We start from the raw sequence: 19,115 nt of genomic DNA, 5'->3' as shown, positions 1-19,115 counted from the left end.
ATGGATGGGATGTTGAAGGGACTTAAACTACTGTTTCCTTAGAGGATTTCCATTATGTTGCATAGAATGCCCTTGTGAAAGATTTCCAAAAGGCAATAGAACTGGCTCTACCCAGGAAGGTTGTGGAACTGAATCAGAATACCATCCTGAAATAACAGTGCTTCAAAAAATTAAGGCTCTGAAGATCCAAAATGGGTCTAAGCCCACCATGCTCTCCTGTTCCCCAAAGGGTCATTCTCAATCCCCATTTTTTGTAGAAGGAGAGGAACCTTGTGATGTGTTCTTGAAGATGCCTTGAAGAGACAGGGTGATTTGGTGTGGGGGTAAGCCAGAATTATGGTTACCCAGTGAAACAATCAATAGCATCCAAAGGTCATTAGCGATAGGAAGCCTGTGCACCGTAGGCAGTCCCTGAATGGTGCTATGGGGAAACACTTAGGTTAAAGATGCAACTTCAAGAATGGTGCTTATGGCTCTGTTCTGCTGGGTAACAGTATGCTTTCTGTCTGAAAGACTAGCAGCCTTTGATCAAGATCTGAGTGGTTGCAAGAGTAGTGCACACTACTGTATGAAGCTTTGAACCCAATCCAGGGTGTGGTCAGTTTTATTCAACCAAAGTGAAGGAAAGGCCCTCCGTTCTAGCCTTAGCCTCCAGGGTTAGTCCAATGGAGCAAAGCCAGACATGGTGATGAAGGGCAGTAGAAGATAAAATCACATTGGTGGTGACTCAGGCACATGATGAGACCTAATTATTTTTTGCGTGGGAAAATCTGCTGCTTCCCTTTGGAAAGAGATCTGCCTTTTATAACAAATGTGATAGGAATGGGGGTATTTTCTTCTCCAAAAGTGATGGTATTTTGCCATGGGTGCAATACAGAGGAAGAGAACCCCTAACACGTGCAACTTGTTAAAAGGATCTGGAAGCAGCTGATGAAGTTAGGGCCCTGGGAGCAAAAGCTCATTTGGGTAGACAGTGCCAGGTTAGATGGAAAGAGCATTGGGAAATGCCAAGGTCTGAATCTGAGTCTTCTGCAAGTAAAAGATAGAAGGCAAGTGCCTATGAAACCTAGAATTGATGCACCAAAATTCATTCTGATGCCTCCATGGTCACTAGGTGAATTAAACCAACTTTTACTTCCCTGATTAAAAAAAGATAAACATCCCCAGCAGTCCACAGAGCATGCATCCCTTGCTGCCACTCCTCTGTTCTCTTTTATGCCCAAACTATGGATCGACCTCTTCTTTGGCTACATTAGACCGCTGCTTAAGTCTAGCGTAATCTTAAGTAGACCAGCTTTTCCAGACCTGGGTACTCTCCTGACATGTGGACTTCTACTCCTAAATCATTGCTGAGAATTCTGGGAGTTGAAGTCCACACACCTGGGAAATTTCCTGGGTTGGGAAATACTAAGCTGGCCTGAGCAGCAGACTGTTGTTTCAGCTAAGAAAGGGATGGACTTTTGCCTTGTTTTAATTTCTACATACAATTTTATGTAGGCACTCATCTCATACCATTGACCTAGATCAGCTCGCAGAAGATTACCCCACCATGCACCACTCCCCCCACTGAAACATAATATACAAAAAAGACAACCAGAATACTAATACAAAAATAATAAGGTGATGCCCAGAGCTTCAAGTAGATGCTCTAGCACTGAGCTATGGCCTCTTCACAAACGTAGCACTCATGTTAAGACAGTGAAGGTGAACACTGACATCTACAGGACAAAGCCTTTAACACCCATTGCATTGTCTGGTTCATTAGGTTGCCCCGAGGACTTATCTCTGGGACGCCTATATGTGATCTGTCTCAGCGTTGATCCTCCATTGATTCATCTGATCCCTCATCTTATGGATTTTTCACATGTGAAATACGAATAGGGAACAGCTTTAGCCTAATGGGAAGTTGCTTTATACCAGTGTTTTTCAGCCTTGGCAACTTTCAGATGCGTGGACTTCAACTCCCAGAATTCCCCAGCCAGCATTCTGGGAGTTGAAGTCCACGCATCTTAAAGTTGCCAAGGTTGAAAAACGCTGCTTTATACCAACTCAAGACACCCATCAATCTGTTTCTACCAGGGGCAGTCTGGAGCCCTCCAGATGTTTTGGGCTTCAGTCCCCATCCACCTCAGCATTCATGAGCAATGCATTTATGGAAATTGCAGTCCAAAACTACTGGAGAATATATTGACATCTTATCATACAGATAAGTCAGCATAAATACGCACACCATATTCCCAGCCAGACAACTGAAGAATCTGGCAATGTTTGTGTGTGAAGTATAGGAAAGGACTTCAGACTAGATAGTCCTTTCCCAGCATGAAGCATTCTGCTGCATGGTTCATACATTAATTTATTGGGAATGAAAGCCAGCTGGGTGACCTTGGGCCAGTCCCTCTCTCTCAGCCCAAGAGCCAATCAGGCATGGTATGAGAGTTCTAGTCCCGCCCTAGGCAGGAAAGTCGGCTGGGTGACCTTGGGCCAGTCCCTTCCTCTCAGCCCAACCCACCTCACGGGTTGCTGTTGTGGGGAAAGTAAGAGGAGGGAGGAATATTAGGTATGTTCCCTGCCTTGAGTTGCTTATAAAGTTAATAAAGGTGGGATAAAAAAAATTAAAAAAAAATAGTCCGGATACAGTATCATCATTTCCCATTGGACCCCTCCTGTTTCCCTCGCTCTTCTTTCAGTGTTTTAAGCACCCCCCAGAAAAAAACCCCACTAGTAATAAAAATAAAAACCCACAAAGATGAGAAAGACAAATAATTGCACAAAGTTTTTTGATGGATGTCACACATTAAAACTTGTCAAAAGAAAACTTCAGGCAGATCTCCAAGCCCTCATTGCTGGGTAAGGTGGACAAGTAAATGGTCCCTGGTTGACTCTAAGCATAACTGGATGAAACCAACTTTTCAGTCCACCCTTTGGGGAAAACTGCCCGGATTTCTGAGTCCAGTAGCTAATTTTTTAGTAGGAACTGGATCTACCGTCCTGTGTCCTTGGGCACTTCTCAGGTCCAATTCATGGTGCTGGTTTTAATATGTAAATCTTAAGGCAATATCAGTGTTATACCAGCAGGTAGTGATAACCATGGAGTTTATGACTTACCCAACTAGCCTGGCATCTGTACGCTGTCCATAAAACTTTATCCAGTGGTTTGAAACACTAAATAATTTGCATTCATGCACAGCAAACAGGCAAGTAGATACTTCAGTTGGAGCCATTCCATGGGGGCTGTTGGTTGCATCTCTGTATACTTCATTGCCCTGTTTTCTTCCAACAAACTCTCGTAAGAAGTATAATTATCTCACAGCTATTGGGGAATCAAGAGAATTTCCTTCTTCTCCATTAGATTGGGACAGGCTAGCCTCGCAATTAGATAGAAGTCCATTTGTTCATACTTGTTTAGCCATTTTTAAGCCAACATGGGTGGGGAAAAGCCCCAAGTTTTACAATGAGTTCTCAAGTGGTCATTAGTCACTGCACACACACACACCAACATGTGAGAAAACACTATTCATCCTCACAAATCCAAGCATCTCTCAAGAAAACAGCCAGGAGCATCGTTAAGTGAAAAATATATTTTATTTTTTAAAACAATAGCTGCCAGCAGTTTGCCAGTATATCTGTAAAAGATACTCCAGAAAAGTGAAAAGAAGCATTTAACAATATGTCATATGGATTACCAAGTATCTTTCAATACGAAAGCCAAATAAATATCCTGCCCATTTGGTGAAATTTAAAATGTTGTGGGTTTTTTCCCCAATATACTTTCTTAGTTTGGATCTATACCTTCAGATATAGTCAAAAGATACAAAACTTGGCTTTATCTAGGAAACTGGCTTCACAAGAGATCAATCGTCCTCCATTAGTAACAGCTGAAAAAAACACGGTTTTAGTGTTCAGCATTAAAAGTTGATTCAGCACTGCAAACAAAAACTATTTAAACTGAAGCCAGATTTCAGGGGAAAGGCAGAACGTCTTTGTACAACACTAACTTCTACGTGGCCCCCAGTACATATATAACTGTACACATGCAGCATCAAGGCATAAAGCATTAATTTTTAAAAAGGCACAGCAACAGCTCAATTCCTTTTGTGATCCACTTGCAATTTTCAAAGTTTCTTCCCATGAAAACCACATATCTGTTTTAAAAAACGCCCATCACATTACCAGAACACATATAAACAAATGTTGGTCTCCATTCAGATTTGAGCTCTCATGGAGATGGCGAAATCAAGGGTTGTGTTTAGAGTACACGCTGGTTTCTGTCTGAATAAAAATGAAGTATTGCAAGGACTTCACAACTCTACACGCTTTGGCGAGAAAGTTCAACTTATCTTCCTGTTATATAAGATTCCATCTGCTGAACTAAGCAGCAACATTTTTCGGAAAGCACAGCTTACACATGTTGAATTCTTTTTATCACAACTTTAGTGAAGATTGAGTATACCTGCAATACTTACTCAGCCAGTAAAATATTTTTACCGTGTTCAAGACAACAGTTCCCAGCTAGTAGCCCAGGCACAGCTGAAGGTGAGGGTCTTACATGCAATTCCGGTGCGAGTACAAGGGGGGAAAAAATTCCCCCCTAAAAATGCCCAAAATCTCACGAGATTGGTCTTCTTGCTTGAAATCCTGTAAGACTTTAGGGTAGTTGCTCAACATCCCACAAAACTTCAGGCAGGAACACCAAAATCTTGTGAAATTTGGCAGCCTAGTAGTATTTCAGCCTTTTGAATTCCACAGTCCTGTTGACAATGTTGGAGAGTCTTGGCACTCACAGACGCCATATTGCCAACCCTTGACTTATGTGGTTCACCTTCAACAAAAATGTGGGCATCACAGAGTTACGGTATTGCCCCCTTGCACACTAATCTTGGCTGCAATCCCTAGATTGACGTCTCCGTAAACCGTATTTACGTGAGTTGGAAGCACACAGAGGATTGCCTAGAACTTCCAGAGCTTTGTGCCTCATAAGCTACGTCTATGAGCTGCCATCGCACCACCTTTTTATGGTACCCAAACCTGTGCCAGCATCATCTTACTTTGTTTGGCGTTGGCATCTTTAATTAGCATTCATGCACCAAACTCCAAAGAGCACATTTGCAGCCCTCAGAACAAGCGGCAAAGGGTGATCCTAAAACATGCTTGGGGCCATCTGCTTTAGGCCTTGGGTATGTTGGAGCTGGTCACGTTACGCCAGGTTGCAAACAGATGCAGGCTTACGTACGGACTGCATTGACTCTCATCACTGCTCCTCTATTCAGGAAGCTGCTCCAATCCACCAGGAGTTGTCCTAGCTTGTATTGACTAGTTTTGTGGAGAATTTCAACAGGGCTCACTTCCAAGCATGCTTGTATCTAGATCAGCACATAAGAGTTATCTGAAAATCATTCCAGAATTAATGAAAATTGGGCAGTTCTATGTGGGTCCTAGAACTTTAATGGCAGACGCCCACCTCCCCACACATAATACAGGCTCAAGCAGAAGCAGAAGCCTCTTCGACAGGTTCAGCGCAACCCCACTTGCAGTAGCAGCCAAGCCAAGCCTGGGTCCTTTCAACCTTCCAGAAAGCCCATCTGGGTAAGGCTATTTATTTGAAAAACTAAACAAGTTAATTTCTTCTACTGCATTTGAATGGACCTCCCTCTCTCTTCTTCGGTCTGGCTTCTTTCCACCCCACCCCTTTCTCAATTTATTCAGGGAAAAAATAAATGCTTTGGTCCATGTGGCCCATCACCCAAATAAGCACATATGCACCCTGATCTGTGTGGGCAACTGAGCCAGCTACACAGAGCAGGTACACCACTGGTTGAGTGAGTTGCTCTAGTTTGGGTGACCAAATCAAGCCAAGAACAAGCTCTGGCTTGTACACCAACAGCTTAGGAAGGTGCCCAAAATCAAAATACCTCCGTTCAGGCAAAACAAAACATTCCTGTCCTGTTCAGTGGTGGCAGGAAAGGGAGAGGAAAAGGCTGCAAGCCCCAGTGTGCAGCTTCTCCAAAACACAACCAGGATTCTCTTCTGGCATACAGGTGCATTGAAACACATTCAGTCTAAGAGATGCTTTCACACCAGCTGAATTTTCAATTTGCCAAGAAAGGTGATAGGAAGGAAAACTGGGGCAGATATTATTCAGACTTACAGCTGCATTAGCCACTACTTGCCACTTAAGAGCCCCAGCCAGATTACATGCTGCAGTTCTACCCCTTTGCTATCTCCTTATGGAAAGTTAAGACCATGCAAGTCCACTGAATCAAAGGCAGTAGGGAAGTATCAGTCTCTGAAATTTAAGTGGCAAATTTAAAAGTGGTAACTCTTTTCCTTTAAATTCTGCCACACTGTACAATAATTTGGGAGCCACATTTTGTGAGCATGTTATCCCCAGATTTTGCCAATTTGGGACACTTTAGAAGGTGTGGGAAGACACTGCCAAAAATAAGTAATGCATATAAAGCTATTCATGACTTAACTTTTTCATTAATTAAAAAAAAATCCCCAGTTATATGGTAAGACTTGATGCCTAGGAAAAAATCTTTGATGTCAGGTGCCTTACCAAAGAGGTGTTCAGTTCCTCTTCTATGTTCCCAAGTTAAACTAGCTGAATTAAAAACTAAATTAACATGTATTCCTGTATTTCTGTGCAAGTTTCCTCAATGATAAATCATAATGAACTCAGTGGGGCTTGGTGCTCTGCAAGTATGTGGAAGACTGCTCAACATAAGCTTAAAATGAAGGATACTCCCAAACATCTAGATAAGCCAAACAATCAGATAATTTGCATTTGGAGGGAAAAAAGCATACACATCAATATAAAAGTTACCAAAAAAAAAAACACCCCACCACATCAGCAAGACTGTTCTTTGGAGCTTACTTTTCATAGCATTTAAAGAAAACAGAAAAGTCACTCCATGCCTCAAGCACTGGCCTTTTTTAATGGAAGAAAATCAAATTTATTGGGGTCTTGCTCTTTTAAAATTAAATTACAGTATTATTCCGTGATGCTGTTATAGGTGGAAAGAAACACAACTGACCTTTTAACGTACCACGATTGTGGCATGAACAATTACGAAATACAGAGGAAAGGGACAGACAAATCACAATGTAAGACGACCCTAATAAAAGGGCTGGAAAGGCACTTGGCTCGCTTCACAGGAAGGATCACAGTGCAAGAATTATGCAGGTTGTCTGTTAAGGCAAACAAGCTGATTTTTAAAGAACGCTTGCCTGAAAATTAAAAATAATTAAAAAAAGGAACCTAGCAGGATTCTAACCTTAGCAAAGCAAGGAGGATGCACCTCAGCCACCAAGCTGCTGCACTTCTGTGGGGAGGATGGTGAAGGAAGTCAAGATGGCTGCCAGAACCACACAATCAAAGCCTTACCTCTTGTTTACGTGCATCCCAATGCATTTATAAGGGGGGGAGGGTCCTCAATCGCACAGTTGTGGCGACCACTTTGGCAGCTTTGATCACCCTCCCTGTGGATGTCCCTGTGCAGTTCTAGGTAAGAAGCTACGGGTAGCTACTCCTTGAGTAAGAACCACCTGCTTCTCTAGCCTGTCGGACAGCACAGCTTTTGACTGCAACTTAATAAATTCTGCATACTGAAAATACCTTATTGCCCTAAAAAGAAACCTCTTGCTGTTATAGCCTGGGAATTTGTTTCATTTTTTATAGGGATACCAAGCTTCCAAAGAGCACTACCAGGTTCTGAGCTGACCATCCAGAGCAGTGCTTCTCAAACTTGGCAACTTTTAAGACCTCAACTCCCAAAATTCCCCAGCCAGCATGGTTGGCTAGGGAATTCTGGGAGTTGAAGTCCACACGTCTTAAGGTTGCCAAGGTTGAGAAACACCGATCAGAAGGTCAGAACAAAACACTGGACCTGTGCAAGAATATACGCAGTGAACATGTATTTCCCATTCACCTTCCTTCTCCCTGCCAGAGCAAAATCTGAGTAGGCCACAGTCCTGGCGCCTGAGCTCATTCCAAAGTGTCATTTAGCTGATGGTAAACAGTTCCAAAAACCTGCCAAAGGGTTCTGCCAACAACTCTTTTCGTTGAGGCCTGCAGAGCTTCTGGTGTAGACAGACTGACAGGCACAGCTCCTTAGAAAACTTAAGCTTCCCTCCAAAATGCAAAAAATGGTAGTTGAACCACCAAGAAGCTCATCCCCTTAAACCAAGGTTCCATATGAGATCCGAAGGGCGGTTTATAAAGGTAGTACTATCAAGACATCAAGCCTTCCCTATGCTGAATCACCACAGCGTATCTTAGTAAGTCCCTGCATCTAAAAATGCTACTTTAGAGGAAGGTAGACGGGACCAGCTTCCCTATTGTCTGTGTGTGGGTTTAACATGGAAATGGTATTCAACTACATATTCTCCCCCACCCGCCCGCCTCTGGTGGTTCAGTCCAGGAGAAAGTCTGATTATTTGGTTCTTCTGTCAATATGAACTGGCTCTGAGACTAGCACTGAGTCCAGAACCTGCACACTATGATAGAAAGCTCTGGACCACTCAACATTTTTTTTTTTTGGGGTGGGGGGCAGATTCCAGAATTGTTTCACTGCCATATTAATGGCTGCGGTTGCCCTTTTACAGGAAGCAAAACAAGTAAGCAGTGTCATATAAATTTGCATTAAAAAAAAAAAGAGAAAAACAAATGATGGTACCTGGTCTGCCCAGTGTAGCACTGAATTAACTGCAAGGTACATGCAAAGTAAACTGCTATCTTAAAAGACAAAAAAGAGAGCAGTCTGTTAAAAAAAGCTTTTCCTTATACACATGAAATGATGCTTATTTAGTGAGTCTTTTAGCTACGTCGCTGTAGGCGATTTCAATCTCTTTGTCCCCTGGACAAGTGTTGGTGAATTCATCACGGCTGTAGGCACTCTTCAGGTATCTCCAGATGCCCGTCATGGTCTTGGGAATATCAAAGTTACGATACTTTTTGGCCACAATCTAGAAGCAAAGGAAGAATTGATTTTGGAGAGACTCCTGATGCCCGAGAAAGAACCATCTAAATGGGGCTCCTCCAAGATCAAGCAACAAGGCACATAATTCACTGAATTTCCTGCGAAAACCCTCCAAATAGCAAACCAATGCAGTGTTTCTCAACCTTGGCAATGTTAAGATGTGAGGACTTCAACTCCCAGAATTCCCCAGCCATCATGCTGGCTGGGGAATTCTGGGAGTTGAAGTCCACACATCTTAAAGTTGCCAAGTTTGAAAAACGCTGATTTAAATAAACATGATGCTGATTGCTTCAGTCCTGGCGCCTCTTTTAATGTCCTCCTGCTTCAGTATCTGTCCTGAAAATTCTAAATTAGCCATCAACACAAGGATTTCAGAAAACAATGACACAGTTTAAACTGGTGTTCAGTTTCACACATTTAGCTGAAAGTCTAGCATTAAATCTGCATGCAAGCTTGTTTCAGTTCTCACATCAAATTCCACCTACTTTGACAATATGTAGTTTGGGCAACAAGTTGCAGTCTGCTAGCGTCATCTCATCACCATCCAGGAATTTGCGCATAGAGGCAGCGATGTCTTCCATGCTGTTCTCATCAATCTCATCTGGGAGGGGAGTATTCAAGTACTCATCCAGCTTCTGCAGAGTTTTCAAAAGGCCCCTCTCCAAGGCTGTAAGAAAAAGGCAACAGTGGAAGGGAAAAACAATAGCGCAGAATTAGGCCATCCCTCTGACATCTTTCTAGAGCAGTGTTTTTCAACTATGGCAACGTTAAGATGTGTGGACTTCAACTCCCAGAATTCCGCAGCCAGCACGCGATCGACATCTTTCAAATCATCCCCAATAAGGAAGAGGGCCTTTTTGGTGGTGGCCAATGGATAGGCTGACCGCACATCCCGTTTTGAATGGGACAGTCCCATTTTTTTTAACATTTCCAGACCATCCTGTTGTTTTAATATAAATGTCCATTTTGTCCCGTTTTCTTAAAAACCTTACTTAAAACTTTGAAAGTTCCCGCGAACCTATCAGAATGCAGCCTGACTTTGGGTGGAAGGAGGGGGAGCTCAGCAGAAACAGCAGGAAAAAAGCCGCAGAGCTCAACCCGGCGGGGAACCTAAGAAGGAAAAAACAGGATCAGCTGATAGGCGGTGATCAAAGGGCCAGCCGATCGGCTCCTGCCTTGAAACGGCGGGAAGAAAAGAACGTAAAAGCACAGCCAGAGGAGGAATGGCTTGTCGGGGACAACATTCACTAGACTCTCCAGCCCAGCCTTCCCTCTCGCAAACGAAGGAATCCGAAGATTCCCAGCCCGAGAAAACCGGAGAAGTCCCTGCCTGCCGATCCAGCCCGTGGCCCGGCCCTGCCCTGTTTGGCCATCCCAATGTCCCGTTTTTGTCTCAAGGAAATATGGTCAGCCTACCAATGGATGGAGAAATAGCCTCCTGGGAGGAGTTCAAAGTACATTTTGATTACTTCCACTGCCTTTTCTCACTGTTCTTTATTGGTCTGTTTGTTCTGACATTTACTTCCTTGTTGCTTTTGTTATTTTTATTTTTGTTATATGGTCAACCTCTTTTTGCAAGGAACTTGAGCCTTGTACAAAACGGGATAGGTAAGGAAACAGGAAATTACCAATGAATAAGATGTGAAACACACCGCAGGCTAGCACTTGGTGGAAAAGATATTCAAATGCCGTGATGTGTAAATTAGTGCAACTGGTGGAGATGGCAAAACCAACAGCATTCGTAAGACGAAATACTGTGACTAGATTTGTTTCTATGTGAAATCCGCTTCTAGACTATTTGCTTGTAACTGAACAAAATGAATTTTTGATTTTGGGTTTCAATGATTAAATTGTTATCGTTGATAGAAATAATGTTTATTAAGGTTTAGTAAGAGATTAAGGTATTATATATTTTTATTCATATCTGTATCAAAGAAGGTTGGAAGTCACTTTCTTTGTATTTCTTTCTAAATATTTCTGTACTTTTTTTGTTTTTTTTCTTTCAGTTCTTTCCTCAAGCTTTTCTATACTTTGTATTTTATCTGTATTTTGAAACTTTAATAAAGTCTTTTAAAAAATGTTGTGATGTGTCTATATGTATAAAGATCAGAATTGGGCAAACCATTATATTCCCTGTGAAATTCTATGGAAGTGAAAGTTGGACTTTAAAGAAACAGGATAGGAAAAATACTGATGTCTTTGAACTTTGGTGTTGGAGAAGACTCCTGAGAGTAACATGGACAGCCAAGAAAACAAACGATGGATCATTGAACAAATCAACCCAGAGTTTTTACTCAAGGCACAAATGACCAGGCTCAAACTATCCTCCTTTGGACACATTATGTGAAGACCCAGCTCTCTGGAGAAGGCTCTAATGCTGGGAAAGGTGGAAGGAAAGGGAAGATGAGGATGACCAGCAGCAAGGTGGGTGGACTCAATTACAGTAGCAATGAGTGAAACTTAAAAGAACAGGTTAGGGACAGATCATCATGGAGAAAATCTATCTTATGTGGTCACCGAGAGTCAAAAACGACTTGATGGCACATAATCAAATCAAATCATTCCCAGCTTTCTTCATCTGTAGGCTGTACTAAGCTTTGGATGGAGCAAGGTACAATCACTGAAACTTTGCAGTTTGGGTACAGTGTAAAAATGAGGCTGTTTAATCCTTCGGCTTGCGATTTCTGCCAAAGCTCCATCACTGCTCTGGATTGGTTTCTGCAGAACACCATCAGAGGGCGCTCTTGTTCAACCCAACTCCTCTTCGGTTCTCCCATTTCACAAAGGGTGGAAAGGTCTGGAGATTTGTTTACTTAAGCCTGCAATAACAGAGGCCATGTGCCTCTAGGAATTCCCAAATGTCCCACTTGGTTTGGGTTTTTTGCTTTCTGTTCTGTTAGGTTTGGGGGAGCTGAGAGCAGTCTGTTGATTCTTTAGGGCAAAGTGACTCTAGTTCAAGAACTTAGGTCCTTCATCCCTGTGGAGCCCACAAACTTTTGCAAGAGGTTCAAAAGAAGGCCACAAATGCTTATTTGCGTGGTAAGCAGCATGTCACCAAGAAAATAATTCAGATAGCTGGATTCCAATTAATCCTCATGCACAATTGCTCCTAATGTTGTAGGCCATGAGGGGCAGTAGCCTCCTCTTCCTGGGATAGGAGCAGGAGATTCTGCACAGTGAACAAGTTCAGAACTCCTCCATCTGTTGCTTGCATTCTGTTTTGCTTACTGTCGCCTCATTTCTTGCTTGAGGCAACACTGAAAGGAGCTGATTGCAACTCAGAAGTTCCATACAGTATGCCCAGAGATCGCATTTGCTACCTACAGATTGATTTCTGGAGCGTTCAAAAAAGGACCTTGTCTGCGTACGTGGAAAAGCATTCTCTTCCCAGCTCCTGGCAATTCAGAAGAAATACATCTGGTTTTAAATTCCTGCAGCTCTCAGTGTGACAGCATGATGGAAAAAAATGCACTGCCCTGTATAATCTTGCCCTGGCCTTAATGTGGATTTGTGCAAATCTGGACAAATTATGAAACTAGTGGTGCTGCAAAAGCTGTTTCACTCTCATTATGGAAATTAACCTGTACATTTGCCCTGTTCTCTAATCACCCAGAGCAGATTCTGTCCTTCAAAGCCAAGCCCGGTGGGGCTGATCTCCATGCAGTTCTGTGCAGCTGCAGAAAAGCCGCAGAAAATGGCATGAGCTGAAGGTTTTCGTTTCCTGTGAAATTCGGCATTTGCCTGAAATCAAAGCAAGGTTCTTGCAGTGTGAGTCAGATGTCTGAAAAGGGCATCTTTCGTTTTTCATTTGTATCAAGAGCAGAATTAAATAGACACAAGCCACAGAATCCGCGTCAGTGCACTGGAGGGGAGTTTTCCCCTCTTAAACACAAAACATGGATGAACTGTGACTGTTTGATATATATGGACCACCTCCCTAGGAATGTGCAGTCACGAGGAAGAGGAATTTTGGAAAGGATACACTTCATCAATGGCCCTGCAAAGATGGGAACCTTGAACCATGGGGTCACATCCTGCAGCGCTTCCATTTTTACCAGTGGTTACTAACAGATGCTCTTAGCCCATTTCCAGGTTGGAGTAATCATGCGTGCAGCTTCTTTTGGCAGATAAAGATCTCGAGATAACGCTTGCTGTTGTAGAGTTTACATTGTAGCCCGTAGAATCCATGCATTGTTAACGGCAAAGTAGGCGATGCACGTCTATGCCTTTTACCGTGGACGGCAGCGTTTATTTTGTGTTACATACTAGTATTTTGTTTGGTTCGGTTTTTTTAAATGAAGTCTGGGCCAGTGGCCGTCATTACAACTTTATCAATCTTGTTTTCTTACACCGAGCTGCCTTATGGAATCCTCACCACAAAAGGTTTTTTTAGTGACCGCACACTTATTTACCGCAATGAAACATAATCTAAAGTCTAGGTCTGCCCGTCCAGTTAAATGCATTTTGAGGTTAAGGGCAGCATCAGTCGCAATGTACAAAAACAAAAACAGAAATCAAGCAGGTCTTCCAGAGAGTATTTTAGGGTGCAGTGTAGTACACTGTCCTACGAGGTCAAGGAGCTAAGGCAGGCGAAAGACATCCTGCCGGAAAAACAGTTTGGTGTGTTTCTTGCTACCCAACCTTAGCGCTGCTGAGAAGAATATACTCTGCCACAAGTCAGCAAAGACAAATGACAGGCTTGACTTACAGAAAACTCGTTCTGGGTAGTAAGAGCAATTTCTCCCCCTAAATTCTAAAAGAGCCCTTGCGAAAAACAGGCGTGATGAATATGTAAAAATTGGGATCCGCTGAGACTTTCAGTTCGTAAACTGGGGTTCAGGGACCAGTCAATGCCCCAAAATCAGGGGACTTTGTGCCCAAGGAATTCAAGATGTCGGGAGTAATCCAGGGCCCTATTTAACCTCCTCGCCTGTCACACAGTTGACATTCCAACTTCATTTTGGGAAGGCTAAACGGACATTGATTTATTTTGCCGAAGTTGAGTGGAGATTTATTTTTAACTATAAAGTGTCATGTTCCTAGATTTCATGTAAAACTTACACAAGCTTAAGGCCAATAACCCATTGTGGATAATGCCCACATCAAAGACCCGCAGCGTTTTAAAGCAAGCAAATTTATTGGGGAAGAAGCTTTTGTGAAACGGTGTATGAACAGGGCAACTGAAAACACGAAGAAAGTGGAGGCAATCCAACAAGCTGATGAATAACGTTGTGACTGTTTGTCCTGAACAGCCCTTTATGGTGGGCGACAATCTCCAAACTCCTCCTGTGGTCTTACGCAGAAGCCGGCACATTTTTGGTACGTGAAGGGAGACGGAAGGAAGAGCTACTGTCGGCTCCAAGAAACGGAACGTATTTTCCAGATGAATGAAGGCAGAGGACTCGCTGCAGAAGGCAAACGAACTCCATCAGCCCACTCGAGAACTGGTAAAGTAGCAAGCCGCAGACTGCTCAGCACTACACAAACGCCGGCCCTTGGGGATCACCTAGCTGCATCTGGGGAAAAGCCCACATTAAAAAGTTGTGCAAGACCCAAGCATTGACAGGACCTCGAGAAGTCATCTTCACCGCTGTTGCTATTTTAGGGGAGGCCCCTTTAAAACAGAAGTTAGAATGGCAGTGCTTGTTTCTGCCCCTGCTTGCTCTCTGCTGCCAGATGCACCCGATCTCAGGCACTTTCTCCTTGCACGGTTGCAAACATGCATCTGGAAGGCCTTGAGGAGAAGTGAGCAGACAGGGTAAGGTAGAACAGGAAATAATTCACCGGCGCCATCCACTTTTCTGCTCCTGACACAGCTGCAGTAGAGGCCAGTAGGGTTTATCACATACTTGGGGCCGGGTCACCTAAGGGAGCGCCTTCTCCCAGTTGTTTCTGCCTGTCCAATTCGATCTGGCGGGTTGGGTATGCTGCGGGTCCCGCCAGCCAGGGAGTGTCGGTTGGCGGGAACTAGAAGGCGTGCCTTCTCTTCCGTAGCGCCTGCCCTCTGGAACATCCTCCCTCCGGAAATTAGGATGTCCCCGACCCTGCTGGCCTTTCGTAAGGCCGTGAAGACCTGACTTTGTGCCCGGACCTGGGGCCTCGAGCGTGTGGATGGTCCCGTCTCTTGGCTGTATTAATATCCATGCATTGCTCACTTGGCAGCCAGGTATATTTATTTTGTATTTATTTTATATTTTAACTGTTTTAATTGTAATTGTTTTACAGTTTTATTGTTGTAAGCCGCCCAGAGTCACTCGCTGAGATGGGCGGCTATAGAAATGAAATGAAATGAAATGAATACATACATACTTCTGTGTAACATGTAGTTAGCCTGGTGCTGGGGAGTTGAAGTCCAATATATCTGATACCACTCAGTTGGGGAAAACTGTTTTAAAGAAACCTGCTTGCTTGGGACAGGGGAAGAATTAGTCTATATTTGTAGAGAAAAAGCTTCCTTCACCACTATGGCTAATCAGAGCAGGGTTTCTCAGCCAGGGTTCGTGGCACCCTAGGGTTCTGCAAGAGGAGATCACAATTTATTTAAGAAATTATTTCAAATTCGGGCGACTTCACATTAAAGAGGTAAGCTTCATTCTTTATTTTTATTTAAGAACACTGTTAATGCATATATATGGTTTATATGTTAATGCTACACATGAAATAAATGCAGTAATTTTGTAACTTCTGGCCTGTATTTGAGCCTGAACATGCAATATGAAAAATATTTGAAGGGTTCCTTCAGTGTCAAAAGACTGAGAAAGGCTGAATTAGAGCAAACAGCCCTAATGCTACATAACGTTTAAAAACATAGCATGGATTTCCTACCTTCGTTTGCTTCAGGTCTGGAATTCTTGATGAATGCTGAAAATTTAGCAAAGATGTCCATTCCAGCAGTATTTGATTCTGGATATTTTGCTGAAAGCTTTGCATACCTGAAAGAGATCGTGTATTTAAGGGATAGCATGAGCTAAACTCCAATACAGTATTATACCTCTCAACTTATTTCAATATTCCAAGTTTATTATTGGAAGTTTCCCTTTCAATAAGGATTTTTGACACTCCAACACTCAAATCTTAATTTTGGTCCAGTATTTGTCTATATTGTCAAGAAGTCTATAGAATGATGCAAGGCTGATATATTCAGTATACTCCAATTCTGTATCAATAAACCGCTTGCTTTTCGCAGGCTCAGCACAAATTCGGATATAGCCTAAAAGTTCAGAAGGCAGTAAGATTGTGAAATGGTAGTCTATTCAACAATAAAATGGGGGCAGGGGAGGAAGAGAAGGTTGATTGTGAAAACATTTGAGTCCCAGAGGTCCTGAAATACCCAGTGAATCCCAACAATTCCTCACAAGTGTCATACTAGTCTGCAAACCATTGTTCTAGTTGCTTTGTTCCACTTCTGACAGCTCTTAACAACAGGAAATTCTTCCTGATATTCAGTCTGAACCTCCTTTCTTTTAATTTGAATCTGTTGGTCTTTGTCAGATTCTTAATTTCAACAAAGAACAGATCTACAGCAACCTTTTGCTGCTGTCAGCCTTTTAGATAGTGGTAGAGCGCTATATTAGGTCTAGATCTTTTAACCAGTCCTCAGAAGGTTTATCAGAACCCCTGGTAGCTCTTCTCCGGGTGTGTCCTAGCTTATCCATGTCCCTTTCAAAGTGTGATGCCCAGGACTGGACAGAATATTCCAAGGGCAGTCTAAGCAGGCCAAAGTATAATAGGTCACATCCTGTGATCTGGAAGCGATGTGGTATAGGACAGTGCTTCTGACTAAAAATTCAGACAAAGGCATATTCCAAAATAGCTTTAAAAGTGCAGAGGCAAAAACTGTCCTGGAAAATTAGCTTAGAAACAGCTCTGCTTTTATCCCTAGCTCCAGCAGTATCAGAACAGCCAGCACAGCATTTTCAGTGGTAAATCTCTACTTATCTACAAGAGGGGAAGACAGCAAAGATACACAAAAGTTCTTCTGTGCTGAGAGACTGGCTTATCACACTTGGAGGTGTTGAATAATATGCATTAAGCGACTCTAATCTCCCTTACCTTCCTAACCCTCTCCCCGCTAGCACTCGGAGGAAAAGGATGCTGAATGGGAAGAAGGGTTAGAAGAAATTATGGATGATGCCCAGCTGCTGTGTTTTATATTCTGTATTTTATTGTAAGCTGCCTAATGTCCTGTATATGAGATGGGCAGCTATATAAATCCAATAAACAAACAAACACATTGAAACAGGAAAATGCCTATGAATGTCTGCAATGCACAACTAGCAGGAAACAGCTGCCCTCTTAAGTGTATTATTCTATGAGTTTTTTTCTCTTCTGTCTGGAAAATGATGTTCGCATTCCTTATCTACGTATGTTTGATCATTCATTATCAATGCCTATGCTTTACTCCCAAATATGAAAAAGCTGGGAAACTGAAATATGCGTCTACAGACCCTCCCCCTTTTTTCCCCCAGGAAGACTTGGATAGGGTAGAAAGAAAATGCCTTGCTCTACTCTTGTTTTGTTAGTAGAAGAGATGAGAAGATCTTCATCACTGCTGTTCGCCAGGTGAGGCTTACTGAAAATTTTTTGCGTTCCAACTGTGATATATATCAGAAGCTGGAAATGTGCTGCCATTTGCACCTATCAGGCGTGTGAATTACTGTAGTACAATAGTGTGCAACACAAACAGTTAGAAATTCAGTGAGCTACACCGCACTCTGAGATCCAGCAAGGCCAATGATGGAAAACAGCTACATCCATCTCACTCCGCCCTTCTACCCAACCAACTCAAAGATACTTACTTGGGTGGGCAGAGGAATTCTTCAAGGAACTCTTCAATCTTGTTCACATCAGTTTTCACTTCGTTATTAAATGTTATGAAGGGCGGGTGTGTTCCTGGAGCCAGGTTCTGAAGGTCTGCAGGCTTCCTGGGATATAGATGTGAACATTCAGTATTTCAAGCAATTCTCAAAAGGTAGCATTATCATTGGCAACAAAAGGCGATGTGCCCAAAGACCCTCAGGAACATTTTACATTACAGGATTGGGGGCAGAAACAGGGATGCAAGCAAAGGGACTCCCCCCAACAGCCTATCTTGAGTCCTAAAAATGTAACAAGCTGGACTAAGAAATCAAAAAGGAGATAACCAGACAGCGCTGTTTTGCCTCCAGGACTGGAAATAAAAATGAGTTTATTCTATACAAGTTCTGTATGCTTCTATTTTTATGGATTATTCAATCTGCATTCATACTTTCTCTTTACATATTCCCAACACCTCACCCCTTCTGAAACCCTTCCCTCCAACTTATGCCCCAGATATTTCATTGTTGGGACACAGCTTCATCTGAGCAGGCTCTGAAGCCTTTGCCCCAGCTACCCCACAACTTAAACTCCAGTACAGGTAGTCCTTGCTTAACAACCATTCATTTAGTGATGGTTCAGACTTACAACGGTGCTGAAAAAACTGACTTATGACCAGTTCTCACACTTACGACTGTCGCAGTGTCCCCATTGTCAGATGATCACAATTTGGGTGCTTGGCAACTCGTTCACATTTATGACCGTCACAGCATCCTATGGTCATGTGACTGCCATTTTCAACCTTCCCGGCCAGCTTCTGGCAAGCAAAATCAATGGGGAACCGCATGATTCGCTCAATGACTATGTGGTTCGCTTAATGCCCACAGTGATTTGCTTAACAGCCACTGCAAAAAAAGTCTGTAAAATCAGGTAACATTTGCTTAGCAACCAAAATTCTGGTCCCAATTGTGGTCATTAAGTGAGGTGTTCCTGTTATGCTGAGGAATCCACCTAATGAGGTGACATGAAGACCACTTCTGGCTCGTAGAAACATCGGCCATTCCCTCCTCACCCGTTTTACAGGAAGGACAAGACAGCATCGGAAGAAAAGCTCAGGGATGAAATATCTCAAAACAGATTCAGTATAAAAATCTGGGAAAAAAAGCAACCTTATCCCATCAAAACTGGAAAGCAGAGGTACTGCTCAGCCTTCTTTGATTAAAACCTAAAGGGAAACGCTTCAGCAGTTATTCTCATTTTAATACGGATAGGTGCGGCACTTCCTAGCCCCAAATAATTTTTCCAAGTAAGGCAAGGATCAATTTGTTGGCTATAAATGTC

At 42.8% G+C, this 19,115-nt stretch overlaps 1 protein-coding gene across 1 annotated transcript in view; it reads right to left on the bottom strand.

The window, feature by feature from the left end:
• Positions 1 to 3,563: 3,563 nt before the first annotated feature.
• CLIC4 (chloride intracellular channel 4) overlaps positions 3,564 to 19,115 on the bottom strand; it is a 52,939-nt gene continuing 37,387 nt past the window's right edge. The window contains exons 3-6 of the mRNA XM_063312563.1: positions 17,777 to 17,902; positions 15,804 to 15,910; positions 9,464 to 9,645; positions 3,564 to 8,964 (exon numbers count right to left, since the gene is read on the bottom strand). Of these exons, the coding sequence (XP_063168633.1) occupies positions 8,800 to 8,964; positions 9,464 to 9,645; positions 15,804 to 15,910; positions 17,777 to 17,902 (580 nt within the window). The 3' untranslated portion in view covers positions 3,564 to 8,799. The remainder of the gene's footprint in view (positions 8,965 to 9,463; positions 9,646 to 15,803; positions 15,911 to 17,776; positions 17,903 to 19,115) is intronic.

This window comes from Candoia aspera, chromosome 10 (assembly GCF_035149785.1).
Source record: "Candoia aspera isolate rCanAsp1 chromosome 10, rCanAsp1.hap2, whole genome shotgun sequence".
NCBI classification, from domain to species: domain Eukaryota; kingdom Metazoa; phylum Chordata; class Lepidosauria; order Squamata; family Boidae; genus Candoia; species Candoia aspera.
This window is presented reverse-complemented; position numbering and strand designations above follow the sequence as displayed.